Source organism: Zingiber officinale, chromosome 10B, assembly GCF_018446385.1.
Source record: "Zingiber officinale cultivar Zhangliang chromosome 10B, Zo_v1.1, whole genome shotgun sequence".
NCBI classification, from domain to species: Eukaryota; Viridiplantae; Streptophyta; class Magnoliopsida; order Zingiberales; family Zingiberaceae; genus Zingiber; species Zingiber officinale.
Window position 1 is genome coordinate 7,965,907 of NC_056005.1, and position 18,860 is coordinate 7,984,766.

At 44.2% G+C, this 18,860-nt stretch overlaps 2 protein-coding genes across 7 annotated transcripts in view; one reads left to right on the forward strand and one right to left on the reverse strand.

Annotated features, from left to right (window-relative positions):
* LOC122029725 (OVARIAN TUMOR DOMAIN-containing deubiquitinating enzyme 7-like) overlaps positions 1-5,644 on the forward strand; it is a 30,617-nt gene extending 24,973 nt beyond the window's left edge. For 3 of the 5 annotated variants that reach the window (XR_006125167.1, XR_006125165.1, XR_006125166.1), the window contains 2 exons: positions 5,002-5,247; positions 5,373-5,644. Coding sequence is in view for 1 of the 5 variants with exons in the window: in XM_042588834.1 (XP_042444768.1) it covers positions 5,002-5,004 (3 nt within the window). In the remaining 4 variants the exon portion in view is untranslated. Of the gene's footprint in view, positions 1-5,001; positions 5,248-5,372 lie in introns of those variants that run through there. The other 2 variants (XM_042588839.1, XM_042588834.1) reach the window with 2 other exon arrangements.
* Positions 5,645-6,501: 857 nt separating this feature from the next.
* Positions 6,502-9,115, reverse strand: LOC122030461 (AP2-like ethylene-responsive transcription factor TOE3). 2 transcript variants are annotated; one of them, XM_042589670.1, is made up of 8 exons: positions 8,988-9,115; positions 8,248-8,879; positions 8,111-8,136; positions 7,964-7,994; positions 7,801-7,888; positions 7,533-7,723; positions 7,243-7,456; positions 6,502-7,153 (listed from the first exon to the last, which is right to left on the reverse strand). In XM_042589670.1, exons 2-8 carry the CDS (start codon positions 8,715-8,717, stop codon positions 6,989-6,991), a joined length of 1,185 nt encoding a protein of 394 aa, XP_042445604.1. In that variant the 5' UTR covers positions 8,718-8,879; positions 8,988-9,115; the 3' UTR covers positions 6,502-6,988. The 2 variants fall into 2 exon arrangements, with proteins under 2 accessions (XP_042445604.1, XP_042445605.1); XM_042589671.1 differs by lacking the exon at positions 8,988-9,115 and having other exon boundaries at positions 6,502-7,169.
* Between the last annotated feature and the right edge of the window lie 9,745 nt (positions 9,116-18,860).

The window sequence follows — 18,860 nt, forward strand, 5'->3', positions numbered from 1 at the left end:
TTCAAACAACTAAAGGGCTCAGATCATGGTTAGGGCTTCTCAACTATGCAAGAGCCTACATTCCTAACTTAGGAAGAACATTGGGGCCATTATATTCAAAGACCAGCCCAAACGGTGAGAAAAGAATGAATTCACAAGATTGGCAGCTGATAGAAAAAGTACAAGGTATGATCAAAACCTTACCAGACCTAACCATTCCACCTGCAAAATGTTATGTCATTATAGAATCTGACGGATGCATGGAGGGTTGGGGTGGAATTCTCAAGTGGAAGCCAATGAAATTTGACTCAAAATCTGCAGAGCAAATTAGTGCGTATGCTAGCGGGAAGTTTTATCCTCCCAAGTCCACCATAGATGCAGAGATCTATACGGTAATGAATAGCTTGAACAACTTTAAGATCTACTACCTAGACAAAGAAGAATTTCTTATCAGGACTGATTGCCAGGCCATCATAAGTTTCTTCAATAAGTCATCACAAAATAAACCGTCTAGGGTTCGTTGGATCGCATTCACTGACTTCATCACTGGCCTTGGAATTCCGGTCCAATTCCAACACATTGAGGGTAAAGACAACACTCTTTCTGATGCATTATCTCGTTTGGTTTCTGTAATAACAGGTCCATGGAGCCCTACAAACGAAGACGAAATGATATTGGCACAGATGGAGGATTCAGCACAACAACTCAAGATTCGACCCAATGGTCAAGCAGCACATTGCTTGAAGGACCTTATGAATTTTTGGGCCAATACCAAGAAGTTTCAGGATGTGGCCCAAGAGCATGTACACCAAGTGAAGAAGATGCACGAAGACATCTGGCGGACATCGAATGGACTACAGCAAAAATGTTAGAATTTTTCGGGCCACGAAAACCGCTTTTCGCGTCGCGGAAACCCCGAAACACCCTAGCCAAGGATCTCGTGCAAAGAAAAATCCGATTCGAAAAATTCCACGTATTTATATCATGCTTAATACCCGAATATGTTAGATCTACTCCTAGATCTATAGTTTAAAGAAAAAACTACCTTTGATGCGTGCCCTTCGCTTATCCCGCTCAACTAAGGTTGAAGTTGGATCTAGAGGGCACAAAGTAGAGCCCCTCTATATGTGTCCACACAAGCAATTAGGTGGAGAAGATGACCGAAACAAGGTGTGCTAGCACCTATGTGGTTTTCGGCCAAGAAGAGGAGGAAGAGAGGGAGAAGTTGCCGAGAGCACCAAGGAAGAAGAATAATCAAAAATTTGAATTCAAAAATTCAATCAATCCACCATATCATGTGGCCGGCCACATAAATGTCATTAAGTGGGCAATTAATGCTCTTAATTGCCCCCTTAATGTGGCCGGCCACTCATGGGTAACCTCCCATGAGGTGGCAAGCATGAGGTGGCATGGTGATGTGTAGCATCCCCATTGGTTCTCCCATGCCACCTCATCAAATGTGGTGGCATCCAAGTCAAGTCAATATTGACTTTCAACCTTCCTAATTTGGCCAAAGTCAAACATGACCAAATTAACTCCCTTAATTGATTTATCCAACATTTGGATCATACTTGAGTCTAACTCATAGTCAAGTCAAACTTGTGGATTTAGGTCAAGTCAAACTTGCCTTTTATAGACTTTCCATATTTAGCCAAGTCAAACTTGACTTCATCTTTCCTCTTGGTTCATCATATGAACTAGTCTCCATCTATTGCTCTATGTGTGTGACCCTATAGGTTCTTGTCAACGTTGGCAATGTCCCTAAATCCAATTAGGGACATAAGCAATGAGAGGTATCTAGCAACACATCATTGCTACCCAAGTTACAAGAATGTTGAGATCCAACATCACCAATATGACTAATAATTGTGACTCTCACAATATGTGACATTGTCCTTCTATCCTTGATATCTAGATTGATCTTATATGAGGCATAGACCGTGTCATCCTCCAATCAATCTAAGTGTCTTGAACTCCAAGTAGACTCACTATAATCAAATAAGCACAATATCACATATTGCCTTATTTGGGCATGACCATGCACTTAGTGATCTCACTCTATCAAGACTATGATATCACTCCTGTAATATAGGAGGGATAGATCCCATCTACATCACTCACATCCCTCCGCATAATTTGTTACATACCCAAGAATCCCTTTATAGTCCACCCGATTACGGGTGACGTTTGATGAAACCAAAGAACATAACTCCTTATGTGAGGAACCGTGGTGACTTCGGTCTAAGGACTAAAGTCATACTAATAGTCACTTGAGAAAGTATATGACACTCATATAACGATCCATGATACTTTCTCATGGCGGGTCATTCAGTATACATTCTCCAATGTATACCCATGTGTCAACTTGATATCTCATATCCATGACTTGTGAGATCAAGTCATCATGTTGACCTACATGCTAGTCTCAATGCATTAACATTGTCCTTCTATGTTAATACTTGACTAGGAATAATTAAGTGTAGTGTTCTCTATATCATCTCACTATCGATTTAACTAATCGATTGATATAGATATGAACCTACTACCCTAGGACATTATTATACTTATTTATATAGCACAAATACACACAAGTATAATAATCACAATGCCTTTATTTATATATCAGAAATATATGTACAAGAATATGATACAAAGAGTCCAAAAAGTAACCATCACATGATTGGCTCTAGGGCTCTCACTAACAAAAAAGGCTTATCAACAGCCTGTGGGAGTTCAAGAGAATCATTGACACCAAGGAGACAGACTTTTTCAAAAGAAGCCAGCACTCAAAAGGAATCTACTTTAAAGACGCACTACCAGCTGTCACAGCATCAAAGCAACAATTATTAGATGCTTTCCTTCTGGTGCAAGGCATAGTCCAAGACGTGATAAACACCCCACCATAAAAGATGGAACGTGGTGAGCCCGAGAATCCAAAAAGATAAGATTGGATTGAGCCCCGGGGAGCCGTCCATATCTTAAAAACTCTTAGCCTTAGCTGGAAAGCAATATAGACTTAGCTGTAAAAGCATATAGGCTTGTGTGTAAAGAGAATTGAGAAGTGACAAGTGAATGACCGATGGGGCCCAATGAGCACCCGGTTCACTTTCATCTCTTCTATAAATTCTCTCTAGTAACTCATTGCAGAGCACGCACCGCATAACGGTTCAAGTTCTACTCTGAGATCTAAAGCACATTTAAGTAAGTTCCTTTTCTTGCAATCTCAGTCTTGTACTATTCTCTTTGTACATTATCTACTTTGCTTGAAAAGAAGCACGCTTCATTTTGGTATCGAGCAGTCTTCCGTCCCGGCTTTATGTCCCTCGAACGTCGCGCACATTCTTCTTGCCCGTCGGCTCCCTTCCTGTGCCGTCCTTCTCGCTAGCTGCGTCTTCCGCTCGACTTCCTGCGCTCCTAAGCTCCTGCACAGTTAGACACAGGGATCAGACACACAGGACCTAACCTAAACTTGGTTGATCACATCAAAACAACCACAGAGTCCAACACAAACTTCTCAATGATAACCATGATGGACTTCCTGCTAATTGGATCAAAGCTTTAGGTAGCTTATATTTTAGAGTTTTAATCAATTTTTAGTGCCCTTTCATTTTCTTTAGATCACAGATAGTGATGGAACTATACCCAGAAGCCTCTTTGTATTTATTTATTTATAATTTCATAAACATTTAGGAATTTCTTTCATCGTTTCTTTCATGTTCTTTGGAAGAAACATTTATTGCTTATTGCACTGCATTCTGGGCCTTATCCAAATTTATAAGCGTTTAAAGAAAGCCTGATTATTATCTCAAAAAGAAGACTAATTAATTGCCATATGGTTAGTTTAACATGAAAATGACAGTTTTGACAATAAAAATTGGAATTTTTATGCTCAATTGATTTATGATAGATTGCCGATCTAAGTTTAGCTGGAAAAATGCTTATTGCATTGTGATTTTCAACTCACATGAGTGAAAATTGTTTTTTTATGTTCATTATGCCATTAAGGTCAAAACATGTTCTCTTAAGATATAGTGGTATCATGTGGTATGTGTCATCGTCATCAGATTGATGAGCTCTGATATCTGCAAATTGATTATCATAATTGTCATTAACATGCATTTCCATTAAGTTTTAGACTCTATGTTTCAAGTTTTGAAATCTCGAGTTGGGCCTGAGTTTTAGTCCGGGCCAACTCATGATATGTTGTTAGTGCCGAGTGTTGGTGTCGGAGGTGTACCAAAGCCAAACACTAGAAGAGGAGATAGACGAAAGAGAGGAAAACTCTTGCAGAAGACGACACTAAAAGGAAGAGAGAAGGACCTTGACTTTGTCTCAGCAGTGACACAGTCAGGAGAGTCTCTAAAGTGGTTGTAGAGTGGTCGCTAAGTGGTTGCATTTGTCTCAAGAGCTCATAAAGTGGTCACATGCGTCTCATGCGAAAGTCTAGGGAGCTCAGAATTTTTTCACCAGCCTCAAATGGATTGTTTCTAACTTCGACAAAGTTGTTGGTGTTCGAAGTCCCATGAAATGCGTCATTGTGATGTGGAAGCTTCTTCGCTGTCTCTAGTCTCATGAAGTAGTTGTCATCGCAAGGTGCCACCAGGTGGTTTTTTTTTCCCTCACGCCTGTTCCACTTACTGATCGCAAGCTTTTTTGCCCATGCCAACTGGCACAAAATGAAATTCTAATATCTGGTAAGTTGGCAATGTTGGGTTTTTCATGCACAGCTAGTTTCTGCAAACAACATATTTCTCATTATTAAAATACTACATTTTATATTTGCTAGGTTTTTGGTTTATTGAATCTGTTCCTTTTCCTACTGATTAACCATTCCTGATTCCCTTACTATCTCTGATAGTGAGTTGTATGTAAGACTGACTGGGTGGAGGTTGAGAATATTTTCTGAGTGATGGTGCACAATTACCGTTAATATGATTGGTTTTTATTTTAAGAATTCCAGAAGTTTTATAGATTCTGAGGCAACATTATGATAATAAAATTTATGCCGATCTTACTTGGCAGTGATAACAAACGCGCTGTTAACAAAGGCAAGAGGGAAACAAAGCAGAATAAAAGAAAAGAAGCCCGCAAACAAGTCAAGGAGTCTGGATCAGGGCCATTGCCGGATATGGGAGCGCTTTGCATTTGATTGGTGGATTTTGACCAATTTACATAAATTTTCAGTTTCTTGCATGAAGCTTTGACACTTGATTATCAAGTCGGCCATGCTCCACTTATTTGAAGTTCACTGGGCACCTTGGTGTTGAGGTATTCCATTTTTTGTTCTCGTCGAAATTTCAGGCATCATCTACAATATTTTGCATATTGCTGTAAAAATACAAAGTTCTACCTTCTTGCGTGTTTCATCTTTCAATTCCACTCTTTTGTTTCAGGATTGAATGAAACATTCGTGACACTTTTATTCTGCTGATTCAGCCGGGGGTATTCGATCGTCAAAGTTTCAGCTGAGGATTCCCTTTGCAGAGCGAAACAAATCAAATCTTGTGTGTTCCCCATTTAAATCTTTTACACACTAGATGGTCATATAAGCTAGTAAACAGGTAATTAATCAGGAGACTCTCTCATGAGCTTTTACTGTATTTGTGACAACGATCGGAATAAAGGGGAAAAAAACAACAAAAAGTCCTCTTCGACACGGATGCAATGAACTTGTGCCTCGAATTATCCACGTGAAATTATCCCCCAACCATGCACTTTGCTTTTGGAGCTTTTCGAGGTGGTTCAATGTGAACTGCCTTTAATTATTGGTCACTTTCTCAATTCAGATCATTGAAACTCATGCTTAAATTGGAAGCAATCAATAAAAAAATTTTAAAAAAAAAGATTGTTTGAATATGAAGAATCAAGGTCAGATATTTCTATCACCTTTTTTTTGCAGGACAAATGAGAAAGCGAGGACATCGGAAAGTTCCGGCCTCCTAAAAACAGGAAGCTGATATTGACCGCAGCAGTAGGTAGGCAGTTCTTTCCCTTTAAAACAGGTAGGAAATCCAGAAGGCAATGCGCATGGTGTCAAAATAGTATAATTTGCAACGCTGTCAGATTGAACTTCCGTTTTTTGATCTCAAACAGCTTAAAACGTTTTCTTTTGTCGAGCTAATAGGAAAATTTTAAAGACGGTTTTGAAGCTGTTTTTTCTTTAAATAAAAATGGTACTTTCTAATTTTGTAGTGGAATTGAATTCCTGGGCCAACCTTTGCTTTAATATCTTTGTTTCTTTCTTTCTAAACGCCTACATTTAGTTAATTAATCTTTCCTGCTTTGAAACCAAGCAAAACAAAGAGACAAGCCGATCAAACAAGGGCTGATTTCGGTGTAGTATATCAAATTTTTTAATTGAAACTGTATATAATATTAAAAATTTTGGTACAAATATATTAAAATTTTGATATATCATATTTTTGATAGATATAAATTTAATATTCTATATCAAAATATAAAAGAAAAAAAAGTTATATTTGTCCAATTATCATTAATTAAATAACAAAACTTCTTCAAAAATATTAAATCTCTATATTTTGGTATATATTGAAATATAAAAAAAATATTAACTCTCATATTCATACTGAAAATTGGTATTTTTACCATGCCTAATTACAATAAAATTTGAAACTCGACATTCTTGTAAAGATTTATGGGAATAAACTTCAAAATCTAAATCTTGGAAAGTATGGATACTAATTTCCCATCCGCATTGAAAGTACTGCTTCTGCTATTTGGCCAATAGAGCTATGTGATGCCCCTCACAGTCTCACCTTTCCCTACCGCACCTTTCCCAATAATCCATAAAAAGGACCAGAGACAGTGTTCCAACCACATTTGCTCCAATTATTGGCTGTCTCAAAGGCAACAACTCTGAGCGATGACCAAAAGTATGTGCATCGTCCGTGTCCATAGGTTCAGCACCAGCAACTACTCCAAAATAACCAATGGATGCTTTGATGACATAGGAAAGGGGACAAAGCGTGGGTCCTTTGGGAGTAAATAATCAGGTTATTGAACCGATCATTAATGGCCGATCATTAATGGCGAAAAGAGTTGAGAAGCCATGGTTGTGCTGCGCCCGGAGGGGCAATTCTTCCTGATGCCAAAGGTGGGAATCCTGATGATGCTGCAAAGCTCTGTTCCTGCCAATTGAGAGCTCTTTCCCTGGCTTCGCGGCCGGGATACTGAATCGTGAATCGGATGGAAACATTAGATACTAAAAAGGATAAATTCATCGTGAGTCTGTAGGCAACCAACCTGATGATCAAACATATTCGTCTGTACTGAACTCCCCAAGCTCAGATCAAGATTGTGCTCGACCTGTTGTGAGATTGGTGATTTAAAAGGGCAGTTAGCCAAAGGGTAGACAGATTTCTCACTCGCAATTCCAAGCTCTGCCTCATAGAGCTTGAGGTGGAAGTTAGTGACTGCGTCCTTGCCGTTGCACTTGATTGCAGCCTTGTCATAAGCTCTGAGACACCAACAGACTCGATTAGGATTGAGATGCATGAGTGATCGGAGATAAAAATTTTGAGAAGAGAATGAACCTCGCAGCTTCGATTTCGGTATCGAAAAGTCCCAGATACACATACTTTTTGTCGAAGAACTGGCTCATTCTAGCTTCCCACCTCCCACATTTGTGGAAGGTGACTCCGCGATACTTGGAGCTTCCTCGGGGATTGCCGGTGCTCTGGCGCCTGAGAACTTGGACGAACTCCTCCTTGGTCAGATTGCCGATCTGCCCAAGATGAATCAATTGTGATCTAGAAATAAGCAAAGTTGGATCCTTGATCAGCAAAGCTTCTTTGGCTATACCTGTTTTAGATCCTCTTGGTACTCCTCCAAATTGAAGTTTATATCCGCATCGATTCCGCGGAACTTGATCGCGGCCCGATCGTATGCTCTGTTGAGTAGAATGTTTGAAACTTCAGACTTAAATCTATTGGAAATGAAGAACGAGTTGAAATGAATGACTGACCTTGCTGCTGCGTATGCTGAGTCAAATCCGCCTGCAGAAACATTAGCAGATAAATCGGTTTCAGGAAATCATTTATGATCCGAAGAAGAAGAAGAAGAAGAAGAAGAAGAAAAAGATGTTTTTGACTGAAGTTGGCTCCATACATACCCAAATAAACTTGCTTCCCGCAGTCCCTGTAAATAAGAGGAAATGTTGATGAAGGAATTCGATAGAAAGGAGGAAAAGATTTCCTTTTTCTGTCTTTTTTTTTATGATATTGATCTTTGAAGAGGAGGAAAGCATACCAGATATGGGATTCCCATCGCCCGGTCCTCCGGTAGAAGGTCACTCCCCGGTACTGCGAGCTCCTCGACCTCGGGCCGCGCCTGCTCTTCTTGCCAGGCGGCGCCGCCTCCATCGGCGTCCCGTTCACCGCTGCCTCCGCCGACTGCCGGGGCCCGAACCCGACCGTGTTAGCGCGAGGCGAAACCTCGTCGGGGAAGGGAAAGAACTGGCGCGTCACGGCGGCAGGTGCGCTCTCCTCGGAGGTGGTGCAGTCGCCGGAGATGGGGAACCCGAAGATCCTCCGGGCGGCGCCACCCTCGCCCTCCGCCTCGACGACGATGACTTCCGACGAACCGGTGCCGCCGTTCTCGACCTCGCCCGAGCTGTTTCCCGCAGTCTTCGCCTTTACGCCGCCCGGCCCGGCGGCAGCGGCCGCCGGGGAGTCCTCCTCCTCCGACGCTGCATCGTTGAGATCCCAAGCATCCTTCATGGTAAAAAAAATTGCACCTTTCCAACCTTCCCGGCCTCAAAATCCAACTTTTCTCCTCCGCCACTCCAATTTCTGCCAAAACTCGGGATTTTTCTCTACAATCTCAACCTTTCTAAACTTCCGAAGTGAAGAACAAGAAAACAGCTTCACAAAACTCAGTGACTGCATCAGATAGAGAAAAACACACACACACAAAACAAAAATAAGAAGAACAAACAAAACAAATCCAATCAAACACTTCCACTAATTCGTGAAATGATTTGTTCCTACTTGTTTTCCCCTTGTTCCGGAGGCAAATGATATACTTCTGGTGCCCGCCAATGGCCCTCCTCTCAGTTCGTCCGACTCCACCTATTCATGTCACGACATCTTGCCTTTTATGGTTGTTGCTGGTGAAAGAAAAAATAAAAGAAGCAACGAATTCTTTAATAATAATAAAAAAAAAAATCTCGCTTCCTGCTTGCCTTCCCACGTTAACCAAATCGAAAAAGATTAATGAACCTCATCTTACCAACGTATTGTATCGGCAATTTTCATTTTTCTTTTCTTTTCTTTGGGAACCTTTTATTTTCTTTCCTTTTTTGTTCTTTTTCATACTGAAAATTCGGAAAGCATGGTTCATATGTGGATTATCGGCACGGAATTGTCATTTTCAAATAAATCTTTTTCCGAATTAAGAAGTAGAAACAAGTAGTCAAGTAGTGGTGCCGTAGGTGGATAAACTCAAACCAATATCTTCTTTTTTAATACGATTCCTTATACATGTGACACCGTATGAATTAAATAGCAATAGTTGATCGCATTTCTTGGGGTTTCATTAAATCATTAAATTAATACTTTTTCTTTTCAAATATATGTTGATCTATATTCACAAAGATGAAAAATGCTTGATTTATTTTTCTATAAATAGATTTTACTATCATCTAGAATTGTATCCTTATTTATTATAATTAATTAATAGATCGACGACGTCTCGATTTATTGACATTGTTACTTTATTTGGTCAATTGAAAGGTATGATACGTTCCAATCTTTGGCGCACTGTTTAATTCCTCGTGCACTGCGTGCTTTCTTTTTATAGAATTAAGACGATCGCGCGCGGCGTTGATAATTGATTGCGTGCCTATGAAACCATTAACGACGACGTGATTCCCAGCAGGCAGTATTTTTGATAAAACAATTCTTTCACCCTTTAGCTATTTTTCAGTTTATAATTTACCTTTTATGATATAGACATAAATTATAAAAGATATAGATGAATAGAATTATTTTTTACTATAATTAACGACCACATATATCCCTTCGACATGGATTTGGACTGAGATACATGGTCAAGACATGCCTAAGCTAGACCCTATTTTATTTGGGTAGCCCTAATATTTTAATGTTTATTTGTATAAAAAATTAATTATTTTTAAAATTATATACTTTAGTTTTTTAAAATACATCTAACTTTTCCGACCTCTCACACATATTGCTACAAAATATGAATCTTTTTTCTCGCTTGTACTCACTAGTCATTCCACATTCTTTTCATTCTTCATTCGTGTTTAGTTATTTTTTTCCTTCTTGATCGATATTTCTCATGTCCTTTCTCTCCTTAGTCGATGGTTTCATATATTTCTGTTTTCGTCCTTTATGTGCTAGTCATTATTTCAAATACTCGTAGTCGTCCATGATTTATCTCTTTCATGTTGGTCCTGAAATGAATTGACAGGGGCACTAGGGACGAACATATTCATCTTTTACCATCATATATTTCTATTTTCTAATTAATTCTTTTCTCTTCTTGATATAAATTATTTTTATTTACTCTATTACCCTTCTTTTTATATACCCTTTTTTTATATGGAAAAAAACATTAGTTATTATGGACAGGACATTTGGCAAATCTTTACTATATCATTATTTTTAACAAATTTTCATCAATAAAAATATCTCATCTATATTAAAATTTTTTAAAAAAATCTTATTAAAAAAATTAATCGGACCACTGCTCCAAACAAATCAACAGTTCAAACTACTTTAGCCTTGATTTATAATCGGACATGCTCGTTAACTAGGTCAATGAATAACCAGTTTGTTGATCTGGTGACCTGGTTATAGGTTCAGTTCATCCTCGACCCATGGGCAAATTCATAAGAGATTGTTAAATATAAATTTTAAAATTTTTTATACATTAAAGTATAAGATGATTATGTTCACTACAAGTACTCCTCATAGTCCGTCCCTAAATTATATAAAGAGAGATAAATCATGAGGTTAACTTATAGTCATCCGACAAGTAGCTAGAGTGTGGGAGAGATTTGTTTTCCCCCAAAGGGACGTATCCGTTGGGAATTGATCATTTGCCTCATTGTAGTAAAGTTGTCATCCTCTAACCAACTAAGTACCTCATAAGGATTGAAACTCTTTATACATTGGAAATAGGTACTGATCCTGTCCGAATGCTGAATCAACGGACGCTGGGTACGTAGCGCTTTCCGGGTCGCTGGTCGTACGAAACTCCAGCGATCCTGCACAGAAGTCGGGCCGGGAAGGGTAGAGCTGTAAACGAGCCGAGTCGAGCCGAGCTTTGGGGTGTTCAAGCTTGTTTGATAAGATAACCGAGCTGAGCCGAGCCGAGCTTAAAATGAACCAAGCTTTTGAAATGAGTGTTCAAGCTTGGCTTGGTTTATTTTTTATGAGCTTGAGCTTGTTTGAAGCTTGGCTTGAGCTTGGTTCGTTTAGATGTTATCAAACTCTCAATTCAAGCTTGGCTTGAGCTTGGTTTGAGCTTGGCTTGAGCTTGGTTCGTTTAGATGTTATCAAGCTCTCAACTCAAGCTTGTTTGATTGTTTGAAACTTTTAATTGTTTGATTGGTTATTAAGATTGATAATTTAAATTTATTTATTTATTTTATTTTATTTAATTATTTATTTAGGATATTGAAAAGAGTTTTTTTAATAAATATGGTTCGTGAACATTGTTCACGAACGTTGTTCACGAACATTGTTCACGAACGTTGTTCACGAACGTTAACGAGCTGAACACATATGTGTTCAAGCTTGTTTGTTTAGCTTAACAAGCTGTTCAAGCTTGTTTGTTTAATTAATCCTATGTATATTGAACGAACATAAACAAGCTCTTACCAAGCCGAACACCAAGCTTGTTCACGAACGCTTGGTTCATTTACAGCCCTAGGGAAGGGGTTCCCGGCGGCGACCCTCCGACGCTCAAGTCAGGCAAGCGAACAGTGAAGAAGTGGCTCCAAAAATATCAGAACGCATACCTCCAGCGAAGTATAGGGCTCCTTATATAGAGCGGTGAAAGAACTCACGCACACATACCGAGGCAAACACGTGTTCTTAGCCCATACCTCGGTATGTGTTTGTCAGAGAGCTTACCTGACACCATACTGCTACAGTCATGACACGTCTTCGATGGGACAGCAGAACACCTTACCGCCAGATTTGGAGTATGACCCAGTCATAGGAATTGACAGCTATCATAAGATGTTACTTGTCCTTCTCTCCCTACTCCAAACCGGGGCGTCCGGCCGGCCGACACTCATCTCCTGTCCGGCCAGCCGGCACTCATCTCCTGTCCGGCCAGCCGGCACTCATCTCACATCCGGCCGGCCGGCACTCACATCACATACGGCCCTCCATATGCATCGGCATGCTGGGGAGATCCTCGGTAAGGTGCTATGTGGGGACTACTGGCAGTATGTTACCTTATGTCTACGGCCGAGCGTGACTTCCGCTCGGCCCTTCGTTACTGTTCAATCGAGCACCGGAACCCCGACCCCTGTCGGGGCGCCTTTTACCATCGGTTATTTACCGAACGGCCGACCGAGGGGTCGGCCCATCCTTCTCCGGTCGACCGACCGACTCGCCTTTCTCCGGTCGGCCACCTGGCCTTTGACTTCCACATGGCGTTGACCCCTCAAAATGGGGGTCTCTTGTTCTAACTGCCGGATCACTTGTCTCCCCCTCAAGTCTAGTCGAAGGAGGCGAAGTCCGATTGACTGGACTGCCGATCTGACTGAGTAACGGCCGCTACACTAGTCCGCTCGGCCAGGCATAGAGATGCTCATCCGGTCGGCGGTGTCTTACTCGTGCCTTGTATTCCCTTGAAATCCCTACCAAATCCTTTCCTTTACTGCCAATCACGTGCGCTGCGCACGGTAAGGGGTGCTCATTAAATGTGACCCGTATCCTGCTGACACGTGGCGATCCTGCTTTTGTCAGCGTATGGCGGTAGCGTCACCTCCGATGGGACATCCGCCGTTTGAAATGAACGGCCGGATGATGGCCTCGTATTTCACGACCTGAATCGGACGGTGAAAGTTGATTGCGGCCGTCATTATAAAGCTCCCGACTTCTCCTCTTCGCCGCACTTTGGCTTCATCGATCCCAGACGCCTCACTGCTCCTTTCTTCTCCGGCGACCTCGCTTCTCCGACGACTTCAAAGCCCCCTGCGACCGTCTTTTTGCTTATAAGCCTTTCTTTTCCTCGATTCCTCGCTCCTTTTCTTCCAGTTAATCACCTCTATCATTCTGCCCCCTTCTTTCCTGGCTTTATTTCTTTTTCCTTTCATTCCGCGTTCATTCCCGGCCCTATACCATGACTAGTACCTCACAGTCGACCGGCGGGGCTCTCGGTCTCTGGTACACGACCATGGAGAGCCGGTTTCACGAGGAGGACGCACTGCGCCTCGCTCGGACTTATGACATCCCTTCCGATCACCATATAATAATAGCCACCCCCGCCGACCGGCCACATGAACCACCGCCCGACACCATTCTTTTCTTCTGAGACCAATTCTTGGTCGGGCTACGCTTTCCACCCCATAAGTTTTTCTTGCAAGTTTGTAATTATTTTCGCATCCCGCTCGGCCAACTGGTTCCGAACTCCATCAGGCTGCTGAGCGGGGTGGTAGTTCTCTTTAAATTGAACAACATCCCATTAGACCCCAAAGTGTTACATTACTTCTATTACCCCAAGCAAGCCGAGTGGGGAACTTTTGTTTTCCAATCTAGGATAGGTTTCGTCCTTTTTGATAACATGCCGAGCTCCAACAAACATTGGAAGGAGCACTTTTTCTACATGCGTTTCCCCGAGCCACCGGCCTTTCGTATCAAGTGGCAAACGGCGATGCCAGCGCAACCGGAGCTTGGCAAGTTCAGGAGCGATCCAGCCTACTTTCATGCAGCCGACCGGCTGATCGGCCAGTGATATCACATCGAGAAGCTGCTCCTTCCGGGAGTATTGTATCTATTCGGCTTGTCTTCCATTCCAGCCGATCTGCCTAGCAGCATGAGTAAGTTCTCCTATCTTCCCGTTTCTTTTGTTCTAACTGATTTATTCTTTGCTTCTGCAACTGAAGTCATGTGGCGCGCCAAGGCTACCGAGCGGCTGAAACTGAGAGCCGCTGAGATCGAGGCGGCCAAGAATAAGGAGGTCGCCGAGCAGGGCTTGGCTTCAGCTGATCCGGCCGGCGAAGAAGATGAGGGGACTCAAGGTGTCCCCGAAGCCTTAGACGCTCCTGCCTCTCACGACGAGGTCACGGGCGACATAGAACCCTCTACTCAAGTCGAGGTAGAGGGTCGTTCGGCCGACGACGTTCCCCTAGCAACTCGGAAGCGCAGACGGCCAGAGTCAACATCTCAACCGACTCCATCTGATGAACCACAGTCCGAGCGGGGCGATGAAGCTCCAGTGTTATCCGGGACAGTTTCTATAGAGAGTACCCCGACGCCGCGTGGTTCTCCAAGGGTTACCTCTGAGGTGCCGCCTTCCAGTCCTACCCGCACCCTACGGCATCTTAGGCGGTTGGGCGACCGTCCTTCTTCCTCCACCAGTGAGCCGTCCGGTAAGGCCGCTGCTTCTCAGGGTGATCCGAGCGGCCCCAAGTTGATAAAAACCGTCCTGCGCCTCCTGTCGGAAGAATACATGGCGGCCGCTGATCGGCCGGTGGTCCCCGAGCAGCAAATCACACTCACGGGTCCTCTCGCCAAGGCTTGGGAGGATGCTCGGCTCAGAATTGCCATGATAACTCCCGGGCAGCTCGGCGACAGCAATTTACAACAGGCGACCGAGGTATGTTCTTTTGCTTTGTTGGTTATTGTGGATCGAATTTCTAAGTTGTTCATATCCGTTCGCAGAACCGGGTGGAGCATATTGCCATCAGCAATCGACTGGCCGAGCTGGAGGACGAGCTGAAAAAGCTCAAAGCCGCGGGAGAAAGCAGACAATCGACGACCGCTCTGGAGAAGGCCAAAAAGCTGCTGGAAGCCGAACAGGGTAAGTCCTCCGGCTTGTCGAGCGAAGTGGCTCGACTCGAGGCTTTGGTCAAGCAGCGGGACAAAGAGATAAAGACCGCTACCACCCGGAAGCTTAAAGCCATCGATGACATGGATATGATGAAGGTAGAGAACCGGGGGTTAGAGCAGCGGGTTAAAGAATTGGAAACCTCATTATCCGGCGAACAGGAGGGTCGTTCGGCCGACCAGGCTAAAGCAAAAGGGGCTCTGGAAGATCTTCAAGCTGCCTTCGATGCTTCTAAAGCTACTTTTAAAGAATATCAGGACGGAGAGCCTGGCTGGTCGGCGGAGGTGAGCAAAGCATTCGTCCATTCGGACGAATTTGGCGAAAGGTTTAGCGACAAGTTATCCTTGACTTTTGAAGAGGCGATCAAAGTGGCGGTGGACTACATGAAGACCAAGGGCCACATACCCGCCGAGCTATCCGTCCCCCCCCCCCCTCGAAGATTTAGCGACCATGATGGGCTCCATTCCCGACTCTCTTTTTAATTTCGATGACTGTGAATGAGGGTCTATGAAGTTTCTTTCAAGTATCTACGATCTTCTGTATGCTTGCCGCTCGAGGCAAATGTTATAAATTTTGTTTGTCCGCTGCTTTTGCGTGAATGAATTTTTTCTTTGGTTATTTGTTTGCTTGACCAGCGTCCAATCTCTAACTCTCGTCTCGGTCATAATTTCCCTGCGTCAAAGTAAATTTTGTAAAGGAGCCGCCCGGCCACACGATGGCTTCATTCTCGCTATTACAGCTGGCCCGATCACCGTTCGGCCCTTTCAACCAAGGACCACGTATTGAGCCATTCGTCCGACGACCTTACAAGCTCCGGTTGCCCATCTTTTAACATCGAATTTTATCATCGGAACTCGACTACCTTCCGGTCGGAAGGTTTATAGACGCCGATCCGTCTCTTGATTTTTAACGTCGGAGCTCGACGGTCTTCCACTCGGAGGGTTTATAGACGCCGGCTTGTCTCTCGATTTTTAACGTCGGAGCTCGACGGTCTTCCGCTCGGAGGGTTTATAAACGCCGGCTCGTCTCTCGATTTTTAACATCGGAGCTCGACGGTCTTCCGCTCGGGAGTTTATAGATGTCGGCTCGTCTCTCGATATTTAACGTCGGAGCTCGACGTTCTTCCGCTCGGCGGATTTATAGATGCCGGCTCGTCTCTCGATTTTTAATGTCGGAGCTCGACGATCTTCCGCTCGGCGGGTTTATAGACGTCGGCTCGTCTCTCGATATTTAACGTCGGAGCTCGACGGTCTTCCGCTCGGCGGGTTTATAGACGCCGGCTCGTCTCTCGATTTTTAACGTCGGAGCTCGACGGTCTTCCGCTCGGCGGGTTTATAGACGCCGGCTCGTCTCTCGCCGAGCTCGACGGTCTTCCGCTCGGCGGGTTTATAGACGCCGGCTCGTCTCTTGATTTTTAACGTCGGAGCTCGACGGTCTTTCGCTCGGGAGTTTATAGACGCCGGCTCGTCTCTTGATATTTAACGTCGGAGCTCAACGGTCTTCCGCTCGGAGGGTTTATAGACGCCGGCTCGTCTCTCGATATTTAACGTCGGAGCTCGACGGTCTTCCGCTCGGAGGGTTTATAGACGCCGGCTCGTCTCTCGATATTTAACGTCGGAGCTCGACGGCCTTAAAGGCTAATCTTTAACACAGCCGCTCGGCGAACACATCAGCCATCCTTTAATTCATTTTTGCTTCCTGCATTACAAGGACATGGGCGACTAGAATATACACAAAAATGAGTTACATCAGTGCACCTTTCACCCAGCTTGATAAGGCTGGAGATGATTCGCGCTCCAAGGTCGGTCCAGCGGCCGCCCATCTTCATCCTCCAAATAATAAGCGCCCGAGCGGAGCTTTTCGATGATTTTGAAAGGGCCCGCCCAAGGAGCTTCTAGCTTGCCGACGTCGCCGACCGGCTTCACTTTCTTCCAGACAAGATCGCCGACCTGGAATGATCTGGGGATTACACGCCGGTTGTAATTCTACTTCATTCTTTGACGGTACGCCATCAGCCGGACGGACGCCTTGGCTCTTTCTTCTTCGACCAAATCCAGCTCCATGTTCCTCCGCTCGGCGTTGTCATCATCATAATTTTGGATCCGAGCGGACTCAACTCCAACTTCGACAGGAATAACCTCTTCGCCGCCATACACCGGGTGAAAGGGCGTGACGCCAGTTCCTTCCTTCGGGGTCGTTCGGATGGCCCATAAGACGCCTGACACTTCATCCACCCAGCTTCCTCCTATATGGTCGAGCTGAGCCCGCAAAATGCGAAGAATCTCCCGATTGGCTACTTCGGCTTGACCGTTGCTTTGGGGGTATGCCACGGACGTGAAGTGTTGCTCGATGCCGTAGTTTTTGCACCAATCTTCGAGCAATTTTCCTGTGAATTGCCGCTCTTTGTCGGAAATAAGTCGACGGGGGATGCCAAAACGACAGATGATGTTCTGCCAAATAAATTTCTTGACCATCTGCTCGGTGATCTTGGCTAGCGGCTCGGCCTCCACCCACTTGGAAAAATAATCAACCGCCACCAATAAAAATTTCCGCTGTCCGATCGCCATAGGAAACGGACCCACGATATCCATTCCCCATTGGTCGAACGGACAAGACACAGTAGCGGCCTTCATTTCTTCCGCCGGTCGGTGAGATAAATTATGATACCTTTGACAAGAAAGGCACGTCGCGACGGTCCGAGCGGCATCTGCTTGTAAAGTTGGCCAGAAGTATCCGGCCAGCAGTATCTTTTTAGCTAGCGATCGTCCGCCCGGATGTCGCCCGCACGATCCTTGATGCACTTCTTGGAGGATGTATGCTGCATCTTCTGAACTCACGCATTTCAGGAGCGGGCGGGAGAAAGCCTTCTTGTATAGTTGATCTCCACTGAGCGTGAACCGACCGGCTCTTCTCCTTAGTAGCTGAGCTTCATCCCGATTGGACGGTGTAGCACCCGAGCGGAGAAACCCCATGATGGGTGTCCTCCAGTCGCTCGGAAACGTGAGCCCCTCCATACGGTCGACGTGCGCCACCAACAATACTTGTTCAATCAGCTGTTGAATGGCGACTGGCGTTATTGAGCTCGTGAGTTTGGCTAACTCATCGGTCGCTTGATTTTCCGCTCTGGGTATCTTCTGGACAATGACTTCTCTAAAATTGGTTTTAAGCTTCTCAAAGGCTACAGCGTAGAGCTTGAGCCGAGCGCTGTTGATTTCAAAGGTGTCAGAGAGCTGCTGAGCGACCAACTGAGAATCTGAATGTATAGTCACCCGTCCGGCTCCCACATGCCGAGCTGCCTGCAAGCCGGCTATGAGGGCTTCATACTCAGCTTCATTGTTTGTAGCTTTATAATCCAGCTGGACGGATAAGTGCATCTTTTCTTCTTGAGGGGAGAGCAACAGTATTCCAATCCCGCTTCCGAGCCGAGTGGATGATTCGTCCACAAATATTTTCCACATAGCTTCCGGCTCTGAATTCTGCACCTCAGTCACAAAATCTACTAAGGACTGTGCTTTGATTGCCGAGCGGGGTTGGTATTGGATGTCAAATTCACTTAACTCTGTCGTCTATTTGATGAGCCGCCCGGACGCTTCTGGATTCAGTAATACACGCTCGAGCGGGCTATTGGTTTTGACAATGATGGTATGCGCCAGGAAGTATGGACGAAGGCGCCGAGCGGAGAGGACCAGAGCGAAAGCCAGCTTCTCGAGCCCAGTGTAGCGAGATTCAGCATCTTTTAAAATATGACTAAGAAAATACACAGGTTCTTCTCCGCTCGCCCTCACTAGTGCCGAGCCAATTGCTTGCTCGGTTGAAGACAAGTAGAT